Source organism: Apteryx mantelli, chromosome 3 (assembly GCF_036417845.1).
Source record: "Apteryx mantelli isolate bAptMan1 chromosome 3, bAptMan1.hap1, whole genome shotgun sequence".
NCBI classification, from domain to species: Eukaryota; Metazoa; Chordata; class Aves; order Apterygiformes; family Apterygidae; genus Apteryx; species Apteryx mantelli.
Genome location: NC_089980.1, coordinates 19,978,195 through 19,996,411, shown reverse-complemented (window position 1 = coordinate 19,996,411; position 18,217 = coordinate 19,978,195). Strand labels below are relative to the sequence as shown.

The window sequence follows — 18,217 nt, the reverse complement described above, 5'->3', positions numbered from 1 at the left end:
ACAAGGCTGCATAGGATTTAGGAGTGGGATGCAGGATGTGCAAAAGAGACTGTAAAACAGCATCGGTATCTAGCTTCCATCACTGTCTCTTCTGAGAAAGAAGCAGAGACTTCAAGTTAGGGAAATAAATAATGTCTTTTAATAATAATACCCTTTCTTATTTAGGGGCTTAGGGAGAAATGTGGAAACGTATTAGCTGTGAACCACATCTCCTAGGTGGAGGCAAGAGACAGCTTTCTGCCTTTTTTGTTTTTAGCACTTTCTCGACTGTCTGTCACTGTTTGTGTCACCTGTATTTAAAAATGATGGCCAACTGCCTTTTGCTTGAAATCATACTGCCGTTTCTTTCTACAAAGAAATGTTGAATTCAGAACTTATTTTCAGCAACTTCTGAGAATTTCCCTGTTGTATTTGATGTGGTAATAGGAGCCTGTCCTTTATCTTCATTGAAATACATCATGTGGGCAGAGTAGGGAAGATTTTGCTGGAGTTAAAATCAAACATCTTTAAAATTGCCTTGGGTAACTAATAAATAGTGTGTGCAGGATGCAAGAGCAATAGCAAAGTTAATATAACTGTGATCAATCTTAAACTGTGTAGAAGCATAACTCATTGGAAAGTGAGTTATTTCAAGTGACTCAAAAGCTTGGTTGAGTTGAGAGAGAGGGATTATGAAAAACATTTCGTTAAACAGAATAGCCTGATTCACAACCCCTCCTTATCTGAAAGTTAAAAGAAGAACAAGATAGGAGTTGAGCTGACTGAGAGCATTACTCCAGAAAAGCGTCCAAGGTTTCTGCCCACTTCTAATAAATGAGCAAATGCTTTTTGTCCTTAACTCTCTTCTTCCTGCATTTTGCTGAGAGGGCCACCAGTCGAGACTCCAGCCGGTTACATGAGTGTTTACTAGAAGAGTCCAACAGATCAAAACCATTCCTTGTCACAGTGGTTTTGTTTATCTTCTGAGATGATGTTGTATTGGAATGTCATACTGGAAAATTAAAAGTCATGAGGTGTTTTACGTATATACAAAAATGTTCCAAAGAGGAAAGGAGCAAGTTATTTTACATGTCTGCTGTGATAAGGATAAGAAGCAATGGATTTAAATAGTGAGAGAGGGAAATTTGTCTTTAGACATGAAGAAAAAGATGCAGTAGGGAAAGTTGAACGCTAGGCCTGGGAGTACACAGGATCTCTATCACTGGAGGTTTTTAAAAGCAGGTTAGGTAAATCTGTCAAGAACAGAATAAGGCAAAATCAGTAACCTTCTAAACCATTTTTCTGTGATTCTGTGGTTTTAAAAGTGCTACTTGAGGGCATGTTGCTTTATGACTTTTCAGGTCTGTTTCATTTGATCTGTAGACATTTTTGTACGCTTCCTCTTGTTTTACTTTATAAGTAGTGTAATTATTAACATTAGGGCAGATTTACCTTCAAAGGTACACACTCGGCTCCCAAAGGATAGTCTTCTGACGCTATCATGAAGTGAAATTAGGTCTGTGTTACTCTCCGAATGAACAGTATATGTAGGGAAGGAGAAGCAGCATGGACCTGTGCTTTCCTCCCTGGCAGCAGTGGGGAATAGTCTGTAATTCAGCCCATGGATGTATGTCTACAGCAGTTGAACTGTTCTCTTCGTGTAATGCGAGGGGTATCGGACACATTTGAGAGCAGTGCTGTCCCTGCAGAACTTCCAAAGAGCTCTCACAAGAATGTGCTCCCCAAGTTAAAAATACCTGTCCTTCCTTCTCATCATCTCCAAAGACCCCTCTCCCCCTAAATGTAACAAATCTCTCCATCGCTGAGCTCACGTCCCTTCTTCTGGTTCTCTTTTCCCTGAAGCAGCATTGTGCAGACGTTGCCTAGGAGGTCTCCCCTCCTTGGCAGTGGTCTTTTATGGTGAAGGTGTTGAGCAAAATCACTTTCCAGCATCTACTCCTCAGAGTGATGACTGCACCTTTGCAAATGGAAATTATTTTCCTTTTCAAGTTTTGTGTCAGTTGTCTTTGAACTTAAGTGTATAGACCTTTCTTTGCCTTGCTTCCAGTGTCATTTTTCTCTCCTGAATTTAGATCCTGATCACTGCTTTCATTTTGAATTCTTTAGTCTTCCACTTTTAGTTTAGCCCTTTGTGTAAGGTCAAGAATATTTGCAGGGTCCCTTCTGTTATCTTGACAAAGCTATTTTATTCTTTGGATATGGTCACTATTTTAAAACTAAATCTCTATTTAAGATCAACTTTGAGTTTTCAAAGACTCAAATGTGTAAAGTGGTAGTGGTACGCACAAGAACAGATTAAATTAAAGGCACTTGAAAGTTAATGTAATGAGGGATATTTTTTCCATTAATGAGCTTTAGTCTAAATTTTATGGGAACATGTATTTTCAAAGGATCTGATCTTAACTGGCAGTTCATATTTAATGTTCTATATGTCCTGTTATTGTTATGTTCACTTATCCCATCTCTGAGTTTGCAACACTAATGCAAACTGGGAATGATTCCACTTATTGCAGTTAAGTATATCTAAACTGACATGAATACAGACCTGTAAAATTGAGTTCAGTATCAAGATTTTTGCTGTTTTCTAAAGTGTTTTAGTATATTCTTGTGAGATTTGTCATTGGTGCCTAGATAAGAGATGATAGAAAATAGAATGAGAAGCAAACTCACACTTAATGTCACAGATGGTTTGTTGCAGCAGTAGATGAGTTATTTTTATCTATTGCATGCTTATATAGCATATCATATATTCTGGTGTGCATATGTCTGGGCTTCCAAAAACAACTTTTAAGGATGGTATTATTAAAAAAAGCACTGGTGATCGTCTGATCATATGTAAATCTGTTTCCGTACCAAATTCCTATTTAATAATATTTTAGGGATTACAGTAAGAATGATGGATGCAACAAAAATCATTTAAGTAAGCAATAATAATATGTCTTGATCTGTGCCATATACTTTGTATGCAGGCTTATTTTAAAATGCAAAATTAATCCATTGATCTCAGGTTTAAAATCATTGGTTCAAAAAGAATGGTTGAACAGATGTGTGCTTCTCTTCAGTTTCTTAATAAATGAATAGTCTTTGAGATGCTGAAGAGACAGAGAAACTCATTTTAATTCCTCTCAGACGAATCAGTAGTGGGAATAGCTGTGCCTATAGTAGAATTATCACGGTGGGTTTTAGAAAAAACTCACAATTTATTAAAATTCCTTTAAGTAAATGAATCTTTGGAGTGGACTTTGAGGGGCTTTTAAAGCGATGTAGCAAAGTCTGGTTGGACATTTAGCTTTAAGCTTGGTCTGTGTTTGCAGGGAACTTGTAGAGTTGAGTTCCATGGGCACCTCCCATAAAAGTAGATACAGATTTTTCTCTTTTTTTTTTCCTCTTTTTTCTGAGCCCTGTTTTATCTTGTAATGAAACATCAGCACCGTAAGTGCGCAATTTCAGTTTCTTTACTAAAAAAAAATTCTGGTGTGTTTATTTAAAATTTCTTTAATTGAGTCTGTATAAATTAGTAAGATGCTTCAGTTATAGGTTAGTGGTTAAATGTGAAACAAGTTGATTAATTAGGAAGTGCTGTGATGTTTTATAAAATATTGTGAAATAGGTATGTGTTTTATTTAGGTAGACACTGCATCTTTTCAGACTGTTGCTTTTCTGAGTTTTGCTTCATTCAGCCCTTGTGAAATGATGCTGTCTTCTGCAGCCAGTATTTCATTTCTGTTGATAAAAGTAGATGGAGAGTCTGATGCACGGTGTGGTTAACTCTATAAATCATGTTCTTGTTGTAATTATTCTGCATGTTAAGTTTTATTTTACACCTCCTTAGTGCAAATTTTGGGGGATTATAACAACTACAAGGAAGTCCAGTCCTGTCTGTTTCCTCCCTAAGGGAAGGAAATAGATGGAGGAGCAAGCAGATGGTCTCTTTGGTCAAACACCATTTTCATGCTGTTCACCCTTTTAGTAAAGCAGTTCTTGCTTCAGAAGTGGCTGCCTGAAGTAACGAGAGTCTCTTTCGTGAGAGGTAATCTCCATGGCGTGCTGGTCATGGCAGATTTCTGCAGATAATCTGCCGAGGGTGTGCTAATCCTTGGTGCATATTCTTGAAGAGATGATAAAGCATAAATGAAGGGTGTGCAGTGCTACAGCTGTTTCAAGGAGAGGAAATAACCCAATCCTGAGATTTGGGATGGGCAGCAGAGAATGATGAATTGTTGAGTTTGCCCTCAAACACCACCTATTTCCTTAAGAACATGGATCCACTTCCCTGCAACTCCCGGGTCTTCCCCTGTCCCTAAGCCACAAAGTGCTAAAACCTGGGACCATGTTTGGAGGAAGTACAATTCCACATCTGACCTCTTCCTCAGACATTTGTCACTGGCCGCTGTCAAAGACAGGACTGCAAGCGCTTACAGTCTGATTTCTTACAACTTTTCTTATATTCTGAGGATAACTCGGAGAGGGCAGGGAGCTACTAGAGTAAACCCCCCTGCCAGACAGACTTGTGGTTTGCAAATCAATGCATTAATAGGGAGCTTCTCTCCTGGCAGAATTGCAGTTTTAGCCCCACTAGGTCCCTGCTCTGATCTGCCAGTTGTTGGATGAAGACTGCAGGGAGTATAAGGATGAATCTTTCTTCTTTTCTGTCTCACTTTGGGCGCACGCAGGTAACTTCTTCATGGTGTGTCTCGTCACTGTGCAGCTTTGTATATCGTGGAAGCATGGGACATCGTCCCCACACCGCAAAGGAGGCGGGGAGAGTGTCAGTTCTGTTCAGGTTTCCTGTGCCTGAGTATAATAACAAGGGTTTGGCCTCTCCTGTAAAACCACGATATGCATTTTGCTATCTCAGGACCTGACATTTAGCTTACTGATTTCAACATTTATTTTTAATACTCAAGTTAATGTGGGATAAGAATTGACTTTGTTTTGGTTGTGCCTCTGCTGCAATTGTTGCAGGTAAGTGGTAAAACCTTCATCAGCCCTGCATGCAGCAGAGCTTTTAGTTAGCTGCAAGGGCACGTTGGAGAAAAGTGGTTGTTGTTATTGTGACGTGTCCCAGCTGACTGCTGGCTTGGATACTACAGTAGATGTGTACTAAAGATGGCCATTCTGTGCCTGCGTAATTATTTACAGTCAAATTCGTTAGATTAAATAACAAAATAAGTTGCTATGCAATGCTTCCATGTAGTATGGAAATCTGCTTCATTGCTTCATTATATTTGAATAATAAAAAAGCTTTTTAGGAGCCGGCTGGGGCTGTATTGTTTTATAAGGTTGCCACAGATATGAATGGAGAAAGTAGGAGTGTTGGTTTTTTGCAGAAAAATGTCAGCAGCAGCAAAGATTTCTATATCCAAAGCCAGCAATGAGCCCAAGATAATTATGAGTCCCATAATTTTCTGGTAACAAGTGCGGGTTTTGAAATAAACAGGTCTTATTAATATTCTTACTTTAAATAGATAGCATACATAATGCTATTTTTGTATGCCTTTTTCATTATTCTTGTATTCACTACAGCACAAGAGGTTAAAACAACAATTGCTGGGAAATTATAATTTGCAGAAAGAAGCTGAAAGCCTGTTTGTTCTTTTTCTAACTTTGTCTTGATTTTCAGCAGTTCTCTGGACATTAAAGCTCCCATTTTTAAAGGACTGTTTTATGAACAAAAATACAAAAGCCCCTTTCTGGTAAGATTATGCTATCAAAAGGCTGTGCTCACTTGTTAAGTAGGAAGGATATGCTCACTTGTTAAGAGAGAGAAATTGTATGTGAAGGTATTTCCTTATAAAGTGTCAGTGGAAAAGCTAACTTGATTTGTCCCTGCTTGTAGAATAGAGTACAGACAGGCTGCGGTTTTCATGTAAACTAGAGCTAAGGTTGTCACAGAGAAAGTTACTGGGGCAGGTGGTAAGGAAGAGCAGCAAGAATTGCATATTGTCACTGTTTCTGGCTTTCCTCTAGATTTTTGTGTGCCTCGGGCCAGGTGACTTGGGGTACCCGTTCCTCCCTTGCCCCACCGGCCTGAAGGCATAGTTCCTGTTTTGCTTGTACGTTATGCGTAGGAGTAAGTTCTGTGAGAGTAAAACCGAACGTAGCATTTACTGTTGTTTAGCATGAATTTACAGCTGCAGTTGACAGGTTGCATGTGCCATTCTTATTCTAACTGGAAGGCTTTATATCGTCTATCATCCATTGTCAAATGAATTCTTCTTCTATTTTTTTTTTTCCAAAATCAATACAGTAACATAGTAAAAAAGCAGCCTAAAGGATATCATGTATTACGGCATCGTTTGCCATGTCATGCGATCAGAACTACAAAGCAAGACCTACTAATCATAAGGCCTGAAAGCTCATAACATGAGGTTAGTGCCCTTTTAAATCTTGCACGAAAGGGGGCTTTTTGAAGGAGCAGATGTAGTAAAAAATAATGCCCTTTGCAAAGGACAGATCTGTTACTTTGTCTGATACTGTTGTGATAACTCTGTCGCAACTGTCTGACAAGTTGTCCTCTGCCGGCTGCAAAAGCTCTGCCTTTTGATCCCTTCCTTGTCTGTTCACATTTTTTTTTCTTTTTGTTGCCTGATTCTAATATAGGTCAATTTACTTGAAGAATTTTGTGCAAGCATGGCCACATTGTAACTGGGTCAGTGATCTATGGTGCAATCTTTCCAGTGTCGGAATAGTTCCCTTTTTCAGCCAAATGGTTAGAATACAGTACTGGCCTTTTTAAACAAAAGAAACACTGGTTTGTGTGCGAGTGTTTAATTACAAGAAGGTATACACTAGATAAAAAAGTTCAGGTCAGGCAATATACCCAATTTGTATACAGAAACAGTGCAAAAGGCTGCAATGTAAAGACACTGGTGTTAGCCCTGGAGCAAGAGGCACTCTCTGCAGATAAGAATACACTGGTGCTTCAGTATATACAGAGCTTAGCATGACATGAGCTAAGTACTGGGGATGTTGGTATTATCTATGTCCTGGTCCTTTGATGTCAACATCATTTTACGTTGCTGTTTTAGTCCAGGGTTCTCTCTCTCACTCTTTGTTATATTGTAGGTAGAACTGCCTATCATCTTTTTTTCCTGAATTTTTTTTTTTAACTTACTGGGAGTGTGGGAAGGGAGGGAAGAAGAGAGGACAAAAGATCTTTTTAACACTTGTGTACTAAAAATAGTTAAGTGGTTCTTCCTAAGACAGAATAAATCAACGTAAATAGCATATTTCCAGGTACTAGACTAATTGAGTGGGTATTCTGAAAAGTGGGAGGGTGATATTTTCCCAAGAATCAAGATAGCGATGAGAGCCTTCAAGAAGGAATAATTTTGTCTGATAGTCAAGATAGTGTGCAGTAAATGAAGCCCCATCCTGGGCTCTCATCTGAATCTTGAATCAATCTGAATCTCTGAATGTTATCTCCAGTCCTTTACAGACTTTATTCTTAGTTCAATTACATTGAGATTGGATATACTTCACAGAAGTGTATCACAGTATTGGCAGTTCATATCTGGGTCCCAATGTGCCAAGAGTTCATGCAAGACCTGTAATTTCTTAAAGCTGGCAGCTTCTGCCCAAGTGAGTCTGGTTGTTTGCTTGTTCTTCCCTTTTTTTCTCCAAGCACCCATTTGCATTAAAGCATGCTTCTTTTGAAGGTTGTGTTCTTGCAGTTGAATGTCACCTGTACTGGTTTGGTCATTCTGAATCCAGCCCTTGGCAAAAACTGGGGGACTCTCTGTTCTGGCACTGTTCAGGGACGGGGGCACTAAATGCTAGATGACTTTCCTTACCAAGCCGTGGAGAAACGACTTGCCTAAGGAGCAGTGCTTTTATGATGGCATGAGGGAAGCAGGAGTAAATTGAGAAGAACTAAAGTTTGTTGGGCCAAAACGATGTGAAGGACCTTAAGTATCACTGAGTGGATTGTCAGCGACTTAATACGTGGATTGTTTCAAAAGTACATGCAACTATGGAGAGCTATCTGTAGGGAGTATGAACACAGAAAAGAGATAACCACATCACTGTAGTCATTTGTTCTGCATCCACTAAACAAAAATAAATTGTCCAGATGCAACAGGAGATTGTTAATATAATAGAATGCAAGGCCATAGCTTCAATTTTCCATGAAGTAGCAAGAAACCCATTAGTAGATGTTTGTTTTAAAAGCACAGAATTAATCTTGGTAGCCTCACCATAGATAATCATATTTAAAACCACAGTGTAGTTTTTGTGGCAAAAATACAATTCCTTAATGCACAGAATCCAAAACCTTCATTTCTTTTTGTAAGTCTTCGGAAATTGTTTTCCAGCTATTGTTTCTGCAAATGGCACAAAAAAGGTTTGTGAAAGGGAAATGCTGCATGAAATTACAGTGTCTGAGATCCATTGTTTGACATACTTGACTGAAAAATTACATGGTATATGTGGTATTCTCTGAGTAATAATTTACTTCAAATGAGATGTTGGCTAAAATGTATATTGGGGGTATTGTAGCTCTAGACTGGGCTTTCAGAACTACTGGGAAGTTTTCTCTCCCCTGGATGATGTTGACAGTGTCTGTAGACGGATGATGAAAATTATGTCGGCAATTTCTAGCTCTGCTATTGGCACCTGAAGCAACCTGTCACAGAAGACAAGGAGAGGTCAGGGCTGTACACAGCATTTCTTCCTGATATTCTGGGAGTTCTCGGCATTTTGGCCTGCTGGTAAAGTAGAATTTGAGGGTGGTACCTTCATCTGTATTGCTGAGTGAGGGCTGGGGGCGTCCGGGTTATTTTGGTATTGCTGCATCTCTAGTTACTTTGTCATCGGGGGTTTGATATACGTGATGTACAAGATAGTTGGTTCTAATCTGTCCTATGCTTCCAGCTGCTCAGAGGTTACAGCTAGTGAATCAGATTCTGTGAGAGAGAAATGCTTTATTTACTCAAACTAGTAGCCAAGACAGGGAGAGTACATACATTGAATGGCGTGGACTGATAAGTTCGCTGGGTGACTGGTCTTTGAGAAGGTCACATCTTAGTAATCTTAGCAACAGAGAGATTAATTTGACTTCTCCTGAAGCGCTGCCCTTGCCGCTGCCCACCGTGTGCACACTTTTAGGGAACCCATATGACACACTTGCCGCTTGTCTGCAAACCTAGTTGAGCCCTCCAGCTAGCTTGGGCAACTTCTGATGGAAATTTTTGCTACTGTAGGTTTAAGGTATAACTGGGAGAGGTTCTGTAACCATGGTTAAAAGCCTTTGGGTCGTATCTCTGCTCTGCTTTTGGCTTTTCATGGAGAAGAGAAGGCTGTTAAGGGCATGATTGAGCTAACACGAGAGATACAGCTCTAATATTCAGGTCTTTTGAATAACTGGCATCCCAAGCCTTTTAGCTGTGTCCCTGAGCCTCTCCAGGCTTACCTGCATGGAAGCACTTTTCTTTCAGCCCTGTTTTCTGCCCTTGCACCGTAGAGAAGCATTGGACCAGAGGAGCTTTCACCCTGGGAGAGGGTCAGCCTGCATGGACACTGTCCCCTAGACACCAGCAGTGTCAGGAGGGTGGCCCAGAGCTGATGAGTGCTTGAAATCACGGTAACCCTTGGCCACCCCCCCACCCCCCCCCACCTGCAGCCTCCGTATTTGCACTCTTGTGCGTCCACCTTTGAAACTGTTGCTTTCTGTTCCTCCTCTTCTCCTCTGAATAAGTGTGCGCAGTGCTTCCGTTCCCTGTTTCAGAGGTCCTGTTCTTCCCCCAGCCCTCCAAAGAAAGCCGCGTTTAAATTGTTAGCATTGAATGGTGGATGCAGGGAGACAGTCAATTTGAGGTACGCTGTGATTAAGGTTGAACATGCATCTGTTTGCGAATTTAAAAAGCAGGCTTTAAATCTGGCTCAAATTAAAATCTAGTAAATAAGGGTAATTGCGCCTTAGTTTCAGTCGCTTTTTGGAGGCCATGCTGTTTGAAAAGTGACAAGCTGTTAATTGTGTATTAATTAATTCTGTTGCAGCTTAATGATACGCTTTGGGCTACAGGCTTTAATTCCAGGCAGGAAGGGAAGCACCGCTGAACACGCTCCAAAGGAGCTCTTCAACGTGAGGTGGCCCGGAGCTGGGTGGGGGGACGATCGGAGGACACCCATGTCCAGCAGTCGTAGCTGCCTGTGCACATGAGCAAGCTTGAAAGGCCTTTGTGGCATTTGAAGAGCGATGCAATAGCACCGATGGTGATGGGTGACTGAACACGTTTTCCTTCCGAGCTGCTCAGAAACAGCTGACAAGTGCAGTTTCTGGAAGGCAGCTTCTGCAGAAGCTCATTGCGCGTGTCCTTGTTGCCACCTTCTGGAGAGGGAGAAGAATAAGCTTTAAGGAGATTCCAACAGAGATGATGTCCTTTATTTTTGACAGTTTTGCATGCCAGCTGCTTCTTTTGGTTTTGTACAAGTACCTATTCACATTGGTGTTTGGAGACACAAGTATACATAGAGCAAAAACAGTGTACTGTTGATGCTTCTGGAGAGAACATCACTCTGTTTAAATCCCTTTTCTATCTTCCATCATTACACATTTTCTGTGTAATGCTGTTTTCACAGGTACTTATATCTTTGGGGGCTTGCTTTTTAGCTCCTTATTGTAAGCTGCAAGATCATTGAAAGAAAAATAGCTTGGAATAAGCAAGTAGCAAAGCTGGTATTTCTGTGAAGCACTCTCTGGAACATATGTGCATCTGGAATTTAACAGCATCTGTATTTTAATGAAAACAAGAGCAGGACTTTTCGGAAGTACTCGTTCCTAATCTGTACCCAGTGAAGTCAGTGGACTTTTTTTATTGTGTATGTCAACAAGAATGGTTAAGCCGTGACCAAGTATTTTGTGGTAATCTACTTACAAATGTACAGTGCTACAACCAAACTAGCTTACTGAAGAACTATACATGGAGAAAAGGGGGGAACACTGCCTGATTCATGTATTAACAATGCATGTTTAATTTAACTGTTATTGTAATAATTTACAGAAATCGTATTGGTGCTTCAGGAAAGTAGACCTTGATACATTTGAGGGGAAAGACAGAAATGGACCATGAAGTAAATTGTGTATGTTGACTAGAAATTCTGAGACACATATCTTAGCACATATATATATTTATGTAGGTAGGTAGGTATGTAAACAAAACCAAGGAAACCAGAGCAGCAGCTAAATAGACAAAGGATCTCAAATGATATATTAGACCATTTAAAGGGGGAAGACTATAAAACAGTGGGATTAAAAGACTGGAGAGAGCCAGAAGCAAATCTAGCTTTCCAGAATACTAACCGTAAGGCCATCTGGCTCCCCAGGTACTGTTGTGACCCCCTACTCCAACCTAAATGGCTTTCTTGCATCTCTGTTTGAAATTATTGCAGAGCTTCAGTTAACATTTCTGGTTCCAGGAATCAGATACCATTTTTCTTCTTCCCCTCTCTTAAATGAAGTCATCTTTTTAGCAGCTGCCATCTCAGTAATGAGGAGAGCTACAAATCAATGCCTTCTGCTGTCTGCAGCAGGTTTGAATCCCAGGCCTTAACCCATGTAAAACAACAACCTGCCTTGAGCAATTCCTGAGAGCGCTTCTAAAATGTGTTAAAATGTAAGGGGGTTGGGGGGGATGTTAATGTCACTTTTCATTTCTCTTCTTTTATTTCCTTGCTGTCTGCTTTTTCATCACGATTAAAATCACACTTGAAACTAGTGGCATTAGAGGATATCTGCTGTGCAGATAAACACAACAGAGGGGATATTTTAGTGAAACTGCCCTGAAATAATTTTTTGCGTATCTGAGTATAGATTCTTTGCAGCATTTAAATATTTAATGCCTCAAAGTCAGCATCCCACTACAAATGATATTCATTCACAAAGGCAGTATGTATTGTGAGGTCTCATCATAAACCTCTAAAGTCTTTAGTAAACTGACTCTTGAAAAAAATACAGTTGGACTGTGTCATAACAAGCTGCTTTGTATTTCTTTCTTCAGGTGAAAAATGTGTTTTGTATGAAAGCAAAGGAAGGCAGAAAAAAATCAATTCGTGCCATAGTTGCTATTGGAAATGGAAAAGGGGCTGCAGGTATGTGCAGTTAATGTGTGTGAAAGGTACCACATTAATCATTGCTTGGAATAAGACTTTAGGAGGCATGGTGATTTAAAGGGATATTTTACACATTTTCTTTTTGCAAAAAAAAATTTACTCTTTTTTCCACTAGGCAGTACTGAAATACCTGTAAGAATTGTGAGAGCATTCATCTATAAATGTATGCTTTATAATCAAATTGTGTACGTATTCACTGGGACACTTTATTTTGTATAAAAGATAATGGGAAAAGTAATAATATGTGATTAGGATTGGGGCATATCCTATCCAGTGGTTAAAAACAATATTTATTTAATTCTAGAGTGATATAACCAGCCAGTGGCAGATCTTATCAGAAGGGATTGTGTAGGCTTTCCTGTACACTGTTTCATTTTGCTGTAGGTAATGTGTATGCTCAAAACAGTTGAAAGCGGGATGGTATTCAGCCGTGCAAATCTGCATTCATTCCACCTAACCCAAAGCACCTAGCTGCAGAGCGTGGTTGTCTCCTCTCAGGTAAAGCAAAGAGACGGGCGCCTGCAGAAGGTGCCTGGGATCGCAGGCAGGCTGACAGGCCCAGGGAGATGTTCATCCCCTTGACTAAACTGGACGTGGGCCTCCATAGTTAGTAGAGCAGGTAGAGTAATGAGGAAACGGGACTCAGTAGGTGTGGGTTTCGTTTTCTGGTTTTGAGAATCACTTTCAAGTTGTTGGAGTATTTTGGTGTTTTGTTTTGTTGTTTTTTTCCTTTGCCCTGACAGCTGTGATCACTTTGCAGCAAAGGACAGTATGACTGGTTGTACCCTTTCCTTGGGTTATTTTCTAGCTAGAATTAGTTTTTTAACTAGCTGACACCTTAGACCTCAGTGTAATACCTTGCAAATATTATTGTTTCTAGTTTAAGAGTAAAGGCTTGTTCACTGGTAGTTTCAGCTAGCATGGATGGTTGATTCAGAAATTTGTAATAAATCTGTCAAATCAGAAGACCCTAAAATTTCTTTTAACATTGAGCCTTTTCAGGAAACTTCCTTACTTTATAGAAGTTCAGTCATAAGAAATGCACTTTCTCAGCTTCCTATAAATATTTTATTGAGACTTCTAGTGAAAAATAGAATACTCGTGGCCTTTTGAGTCCAGTCTCATAGTAACTTGAGTGATCCATGGCCTGACCCATTTGTAGGTTTTCTATTTATAAAGGTCTCTTCAGCCACTGATATGAAGTCTAACCATAGAAATGCTGTCAACTGCATGAAGTAAATGAGACAAATCAAAAGAAACATGAGATTATGAAGGATCTAATACACCAGCTGTAAATAGAGACTTTTTTTTTATTTTCTCAACAAAGACTGGAGAAAGAATACTGGCCAGAGGGATTCAGTGTGGTTTTGTTTTCCTTGGAAGGGAACTCTAGGCATGACTATGCTGCAGAGTAGCTTTGTCCAAGCGATCTCTAGAAGCAATCAAACCATCTCAGTGCAGCGTCTAACTTGGATGAACCAATCCTGCCAAGAGGGTCCCAGCTGACACTGTAGTATTGCTTCATATGTCAGCAAGCTCGCACACAGCAAAGACATAGATGGCTGAGACCAGGCATATTGTACAGTGTTCCCTTCCCAGAAGTTTGCAAAATGCTGCAGTAAGTAGTCATGGTTCTTTCTTCAAGTGAAGTGCGTAACAATCTTGGCCGGAGGAGCCTTTGAGCTGGTCAGAATTGCTCTTTACTCAATGAGGAGAACAAAAATTCACTATCCTGCAGCTTCTTAAGGGGTTACGTGCAAAGTAAAGAGTTGCAGGAAAAATTCCCCACCATCTTAGCTGATTCAATTATCGCTGTTGATAGGAACTCTCATGTAGAGAAGGAGCAGGTCCCATTAAAAAATAAAAAAATGAAAATTTCCCCCACAGTTGTGCCTTTGAGGTCCTGCGTTTCATTATGTCAGTTACAAAAATTATTAGGCATCCTTTATTTGACAGGACATGTTTTGCTTTTGGTAGCCAGGGTTGGAGAAGGGTCGGATTCTGAGCCAGTGGGCTAGGATGTGAGGACAGAATTATAAAAGATAGTGCTAACAGCTCTTAAGCATAAAGTGATTTGTAAAGGAGCTATACAGCCACCCTGCACTGCACTGAGTTTCTTACATGTTTCCAGTTCTGTTGTTTAGGAAATGGTGTTTATCTTTCACTCAATTTTCAAATACCATGAGTTAAAAGTCATTTTTTTGCAGGGTAAGTTTTATTTAAGAAGCACCCTTGATTATGAAGCACTAAGTTTTTCTCCTGAAGGAGATAGTTTTCTGTACATTCTCCTGAGGATGTAAACCCCAATCTGCATTAAAATTCCTGTTAGACCTCAAACAGACTTTGAAATAGGAAAGCTATGCAGAATGAAAATGAGATTCAGCTGGGGGGAAAAAAAAGTGAATAGTTCTGAGGCAAACAATCCAAGTCATATGCATCTATCAGGAGGGAGGAAAAGAGGATGCATTGTATTGATGACAGAGGACAGGAAATTGCATTTGCATTGTTATGTGACTGTAGCAGAGTAAATTCTATTTTGGATGTATATGCATTCATAAAGCATTCACCTCTTGGGTGTAAACAGTCTCCTTTTATTATGAGCTGAGTAGCTACCACTGCTTATGGGACGTATGTGGAAGCTTTAATAAGCCAAGCATATTTCCAGTTGCTTACAGTTTTGCAGAACTTTGTCTATTTGAAAGATTCAAGTCCAGATGTTTGCCTCAAGCTGAATTTTGACTGCAGTTTGGAGGGAAAGAGGGAATATATATGTAGAGGAAGGTGTAGTTCTCCTGCAGAAAAAAATGGCTCTGAAAAAGGCTGCCTACCTCTTCTCTGAAAGGCTTTTTCATGAAACATATGTCAACATGTTATTAAAGGCTCACTTTAATGCATATCTGTTGAATGATTGAATTGAGGTTGCCCGGGCGACCTCATTTTTGGCATTTTCTATTCTGAATGTTTGACTTCACAGTGTTAGTACTCTGTTAATGTGCTCTGTGTGTGTGTGTGTGCACACGTGCGTGTGTGTGTGTGTAAAATAGGACAGTTTCCTTGTGTTTTCTTGCATAGGAGTTAGGAGGTGATAGAGCTGCATTGCCTCTGGGAGCCTGGCGAGTGCATAGAAGAAGCTGCCTTGGGTGGAGGCCAAAGGCAGTCACTGCCCTGGACTGTCTGCTGCTTCCACACCAGCCCCCAGGCTTGCTGCCTTGTCCTCTCCGCCCGTAGCACCGCATCACTCACAATGCTGTTGCTCTCCTAGATCTCTTCCAGCCCATTTCTGCTGAGGACTGCAAGAAATTAAGGAGTCAGTGTTGGCTATCGGGTCACAGCCTGTTGATTTTTGGATTAGGCTCCGTGGCAGAGGTAACCCACAGTCCCAGCTGACACAACAACAGAAAGACCAAAAAAAAAACAAAAAAACTAAATCCACCAATTTGAAGTTAAGCGATTTGAAGTCAATCTGTCTTGACACTGGTGGACTACAGAGTTGATCCTGGTGGTTGTCACATCCTCCTGTTCACTCAACATGGTCAGTTGATGCCCTGCCCTGAGCCAACTGCAAATATTTTGAGGCTGCTGTGCTATCTCTTCATCGCTACCACAGTTCACCTGGTAAATATCAGTAGGTCAGAGAGGATCAAGTACCAGTTTGCAAGCTGACAGTCTAGTTTTCCTCTGTTCTTCAGGCATGTATTTTTTGCAAATGCACTGTTCTGTTCATAAAACCTGGTTTTCACATTCTCTATTTTGCTAATACAAACCCAGTCGTCTTTGTCTCTTGGGTCTTGGAGCCGCTGTTTGTACAGATGCAGTTGGTATATCTGCATCGCCTTCCTTCTTGTCCTTCCTTCTCCTTCCTTCTAGGCAGAAGACTGCTTTTTTGGATGAAGTGATCACCGTTATTCAATTATTTGGAACAAATACACAAAAGAAATGTCTTAATTTAAACCTTACTCATCTTTGTTTGATACAGCCAATCAGCATCCAATTGATAGGTATTTGTAACAGCTAAGTTGTTGCTTTCTATTAAATGTTTTTTTCTCTGAGCCATTTTCTGAGGATGATCTGTGCAATGGAGTGGAAATACCAGGGACTAAACTTGTTTGTGAAAATTCTCTCCCCCCCCCCCCCAGTTGGCTTTCTCAAGGTCCTGCCTGGTGCATTTCTCAGTAATAAAATGACTCTTTTCTGTCTTGCAGGGTTTGCACTGGGAAAAGCAGGTGACAGGATGAATGCTTTACGGAAAGTATGTTGATTAAAAATAAGCACAAATATTTCATACCTATGCATTTTTGGAAATATTCAATATCTTTCGTTGTCTATATGTACAGATATGTCCATGTACATGATTTGTCCATCTTGGTACATGTAATGAGGTTGCTATGCAATGAGATTCTGTTAATACACACTTCATTTTTTCACTTGTTTTCTGACATAATCTGTACGCACAAAGTGTTCAGATAATTTTTGTATTTTTCCCCATTATTTTGATTTCGTGTTGTGGTATTTTGAAAGTAGGAAGAAGAAAAAGTGCTTTTAAAAATAATTTTTAAAAAAAGATTTCTTCCTTCTTTTTATGGCCTATGCTTGTCCTCCTTTGCTTGTTTATTGCTCATACCTATACAGGCATACCTCGTTTTATTGCGCTTTGCTTCATTGCACTTTGCAGTTATTGCATTTTTTACAAATTGAAGGTTTGTGGCAACCCTGTGTCAAGCAAGTCTATCGGTGCCATTTTTCCAACAGCATGTGCTCACTTTGTGTCTCTGTGTCACATTTGGGTAATTCTCACAATATTTCAGACTTTTTCATTATTATGATATCTGTTATGGTGATCTGTGATCTTTGATGTTACTACTGTAATTGTTTTGGGGTGCCACAAACTGCACCTACATAAGACGGCGAACTTAATTGATAAATGTTGTGTGTGTCCTGACTGCTCCACTGACTGGCCGTTCCCCCATCTGCCTCCCTCTCCTTGGGCCTCCCTAGTCTGTGTCTCCCTGAGACACAACAATATTGAAATTAGGGCAATTAATAACCCTACAATGGCCTCTAAGTGTTCAAGTGAAAGGAAGAGTCTCACGTCTCTTCCTTGAAATCAAAAGCTAGAAATGATGAAGCTTAGTGAGGAAGGCACGTCGAAAGCCGAGAGAGGCCAAAAGCTCGGCCTCTTGTGCCAAACAGTTCCCCAAGTTGTGAAGGCAAAGGAAAAGGTCCTGAAGGAAAGTCGGAGTGCTACTCCAGTGAACACACAAATGATAAGAAAGTGAAACAGCCTTATTGCTAATATGGAGAAAGTTGTAGTGGTCTGGATAGAAGATCAAACCAGCCACAACATTCCCTTAAGCCAAAGCCGAATCCAGAGCAAGGCCTGAACTCTCTTCAATTCTATGAAGGCTGAGAGAGGTGAGGAAGCTGCAGAAGAGAAGTTTGAAGCTAGCAAAGGTTGGTTCGTGAGATTTAAGGAAAGAAGCCATCTGCATACCGTAAAAGTGCAAGGTGAAGCAGCAAGTGCTGATGTAGAAGCTGCATCAAGTTATCCAGAAGATCTAGCTAAGAGAATTGATGAAGGTGGCTACACTAAACAACAGATTTTCAGTGTTCAAGACAAAACAGCCTTATGTTGGAAGAAGATGCCCTCTAGGACTTTCATAGCTAGAGAGGAGAAGTCAATGCCTGGCCTCAAAGGACAGACTGACAGCAGAGAACTAGAATTAGAAGTGGAGCCTGAAGATGTGACTGACTTGCTGCAATTTCGTGATAAAACTTTAACGGATGAGGAGTTGCTTCTTATGGATGAGCAAAGAAAGTGTTTTCTCGAGATGGAATCTACTCCCGGGAAAGATGCTGTGAACATTGTTGGAATGACAACAAAGGATTTAGAGTATGACATAAACCTAGTTGATAAAGCAGCAGCAGGGTTTGAGAGGACCGACTCCAATTTTGAAAGAAGTTCTATTGTGAGTAAAATGCTATCAAACAGCATCACATGCTACAGAGAAATCCTTCGTGAAAGGAAGAGTCAATCGATGCGGCAAACTTCATTGCTGTCTTATTTTAAGAAATTGCCACAGCCACCCCAACCTTCAGCAGCCACCAC

General features: G+C 40.3%; 1 protein-coding gene across 1 annotated transcript in view; it reads left to right on the top strand.

Annotated features, from left to right (window-relative positions):
* Positions 1-18,217, top strand: part of MRPS5 (mitochondrial ribosomal protein S5) — a 63,076-nt gene that overhangs the window by 32,735 nt on the left and 12,124 nt on the right. The window contains exons 6-7 of the mRNA XM_067292868.1: positions 12,000-12,090; positions 16,314-16,360. Coding sequence (XP_067148969.1) covers positions 12,000-12,090; positions 16,314-16,360 — 138 coding nt within the window. The remainder of the gene's footprint in view (positions 1-11,999; positions 12,091-16,313; positions 16,361-18,217) is intronic.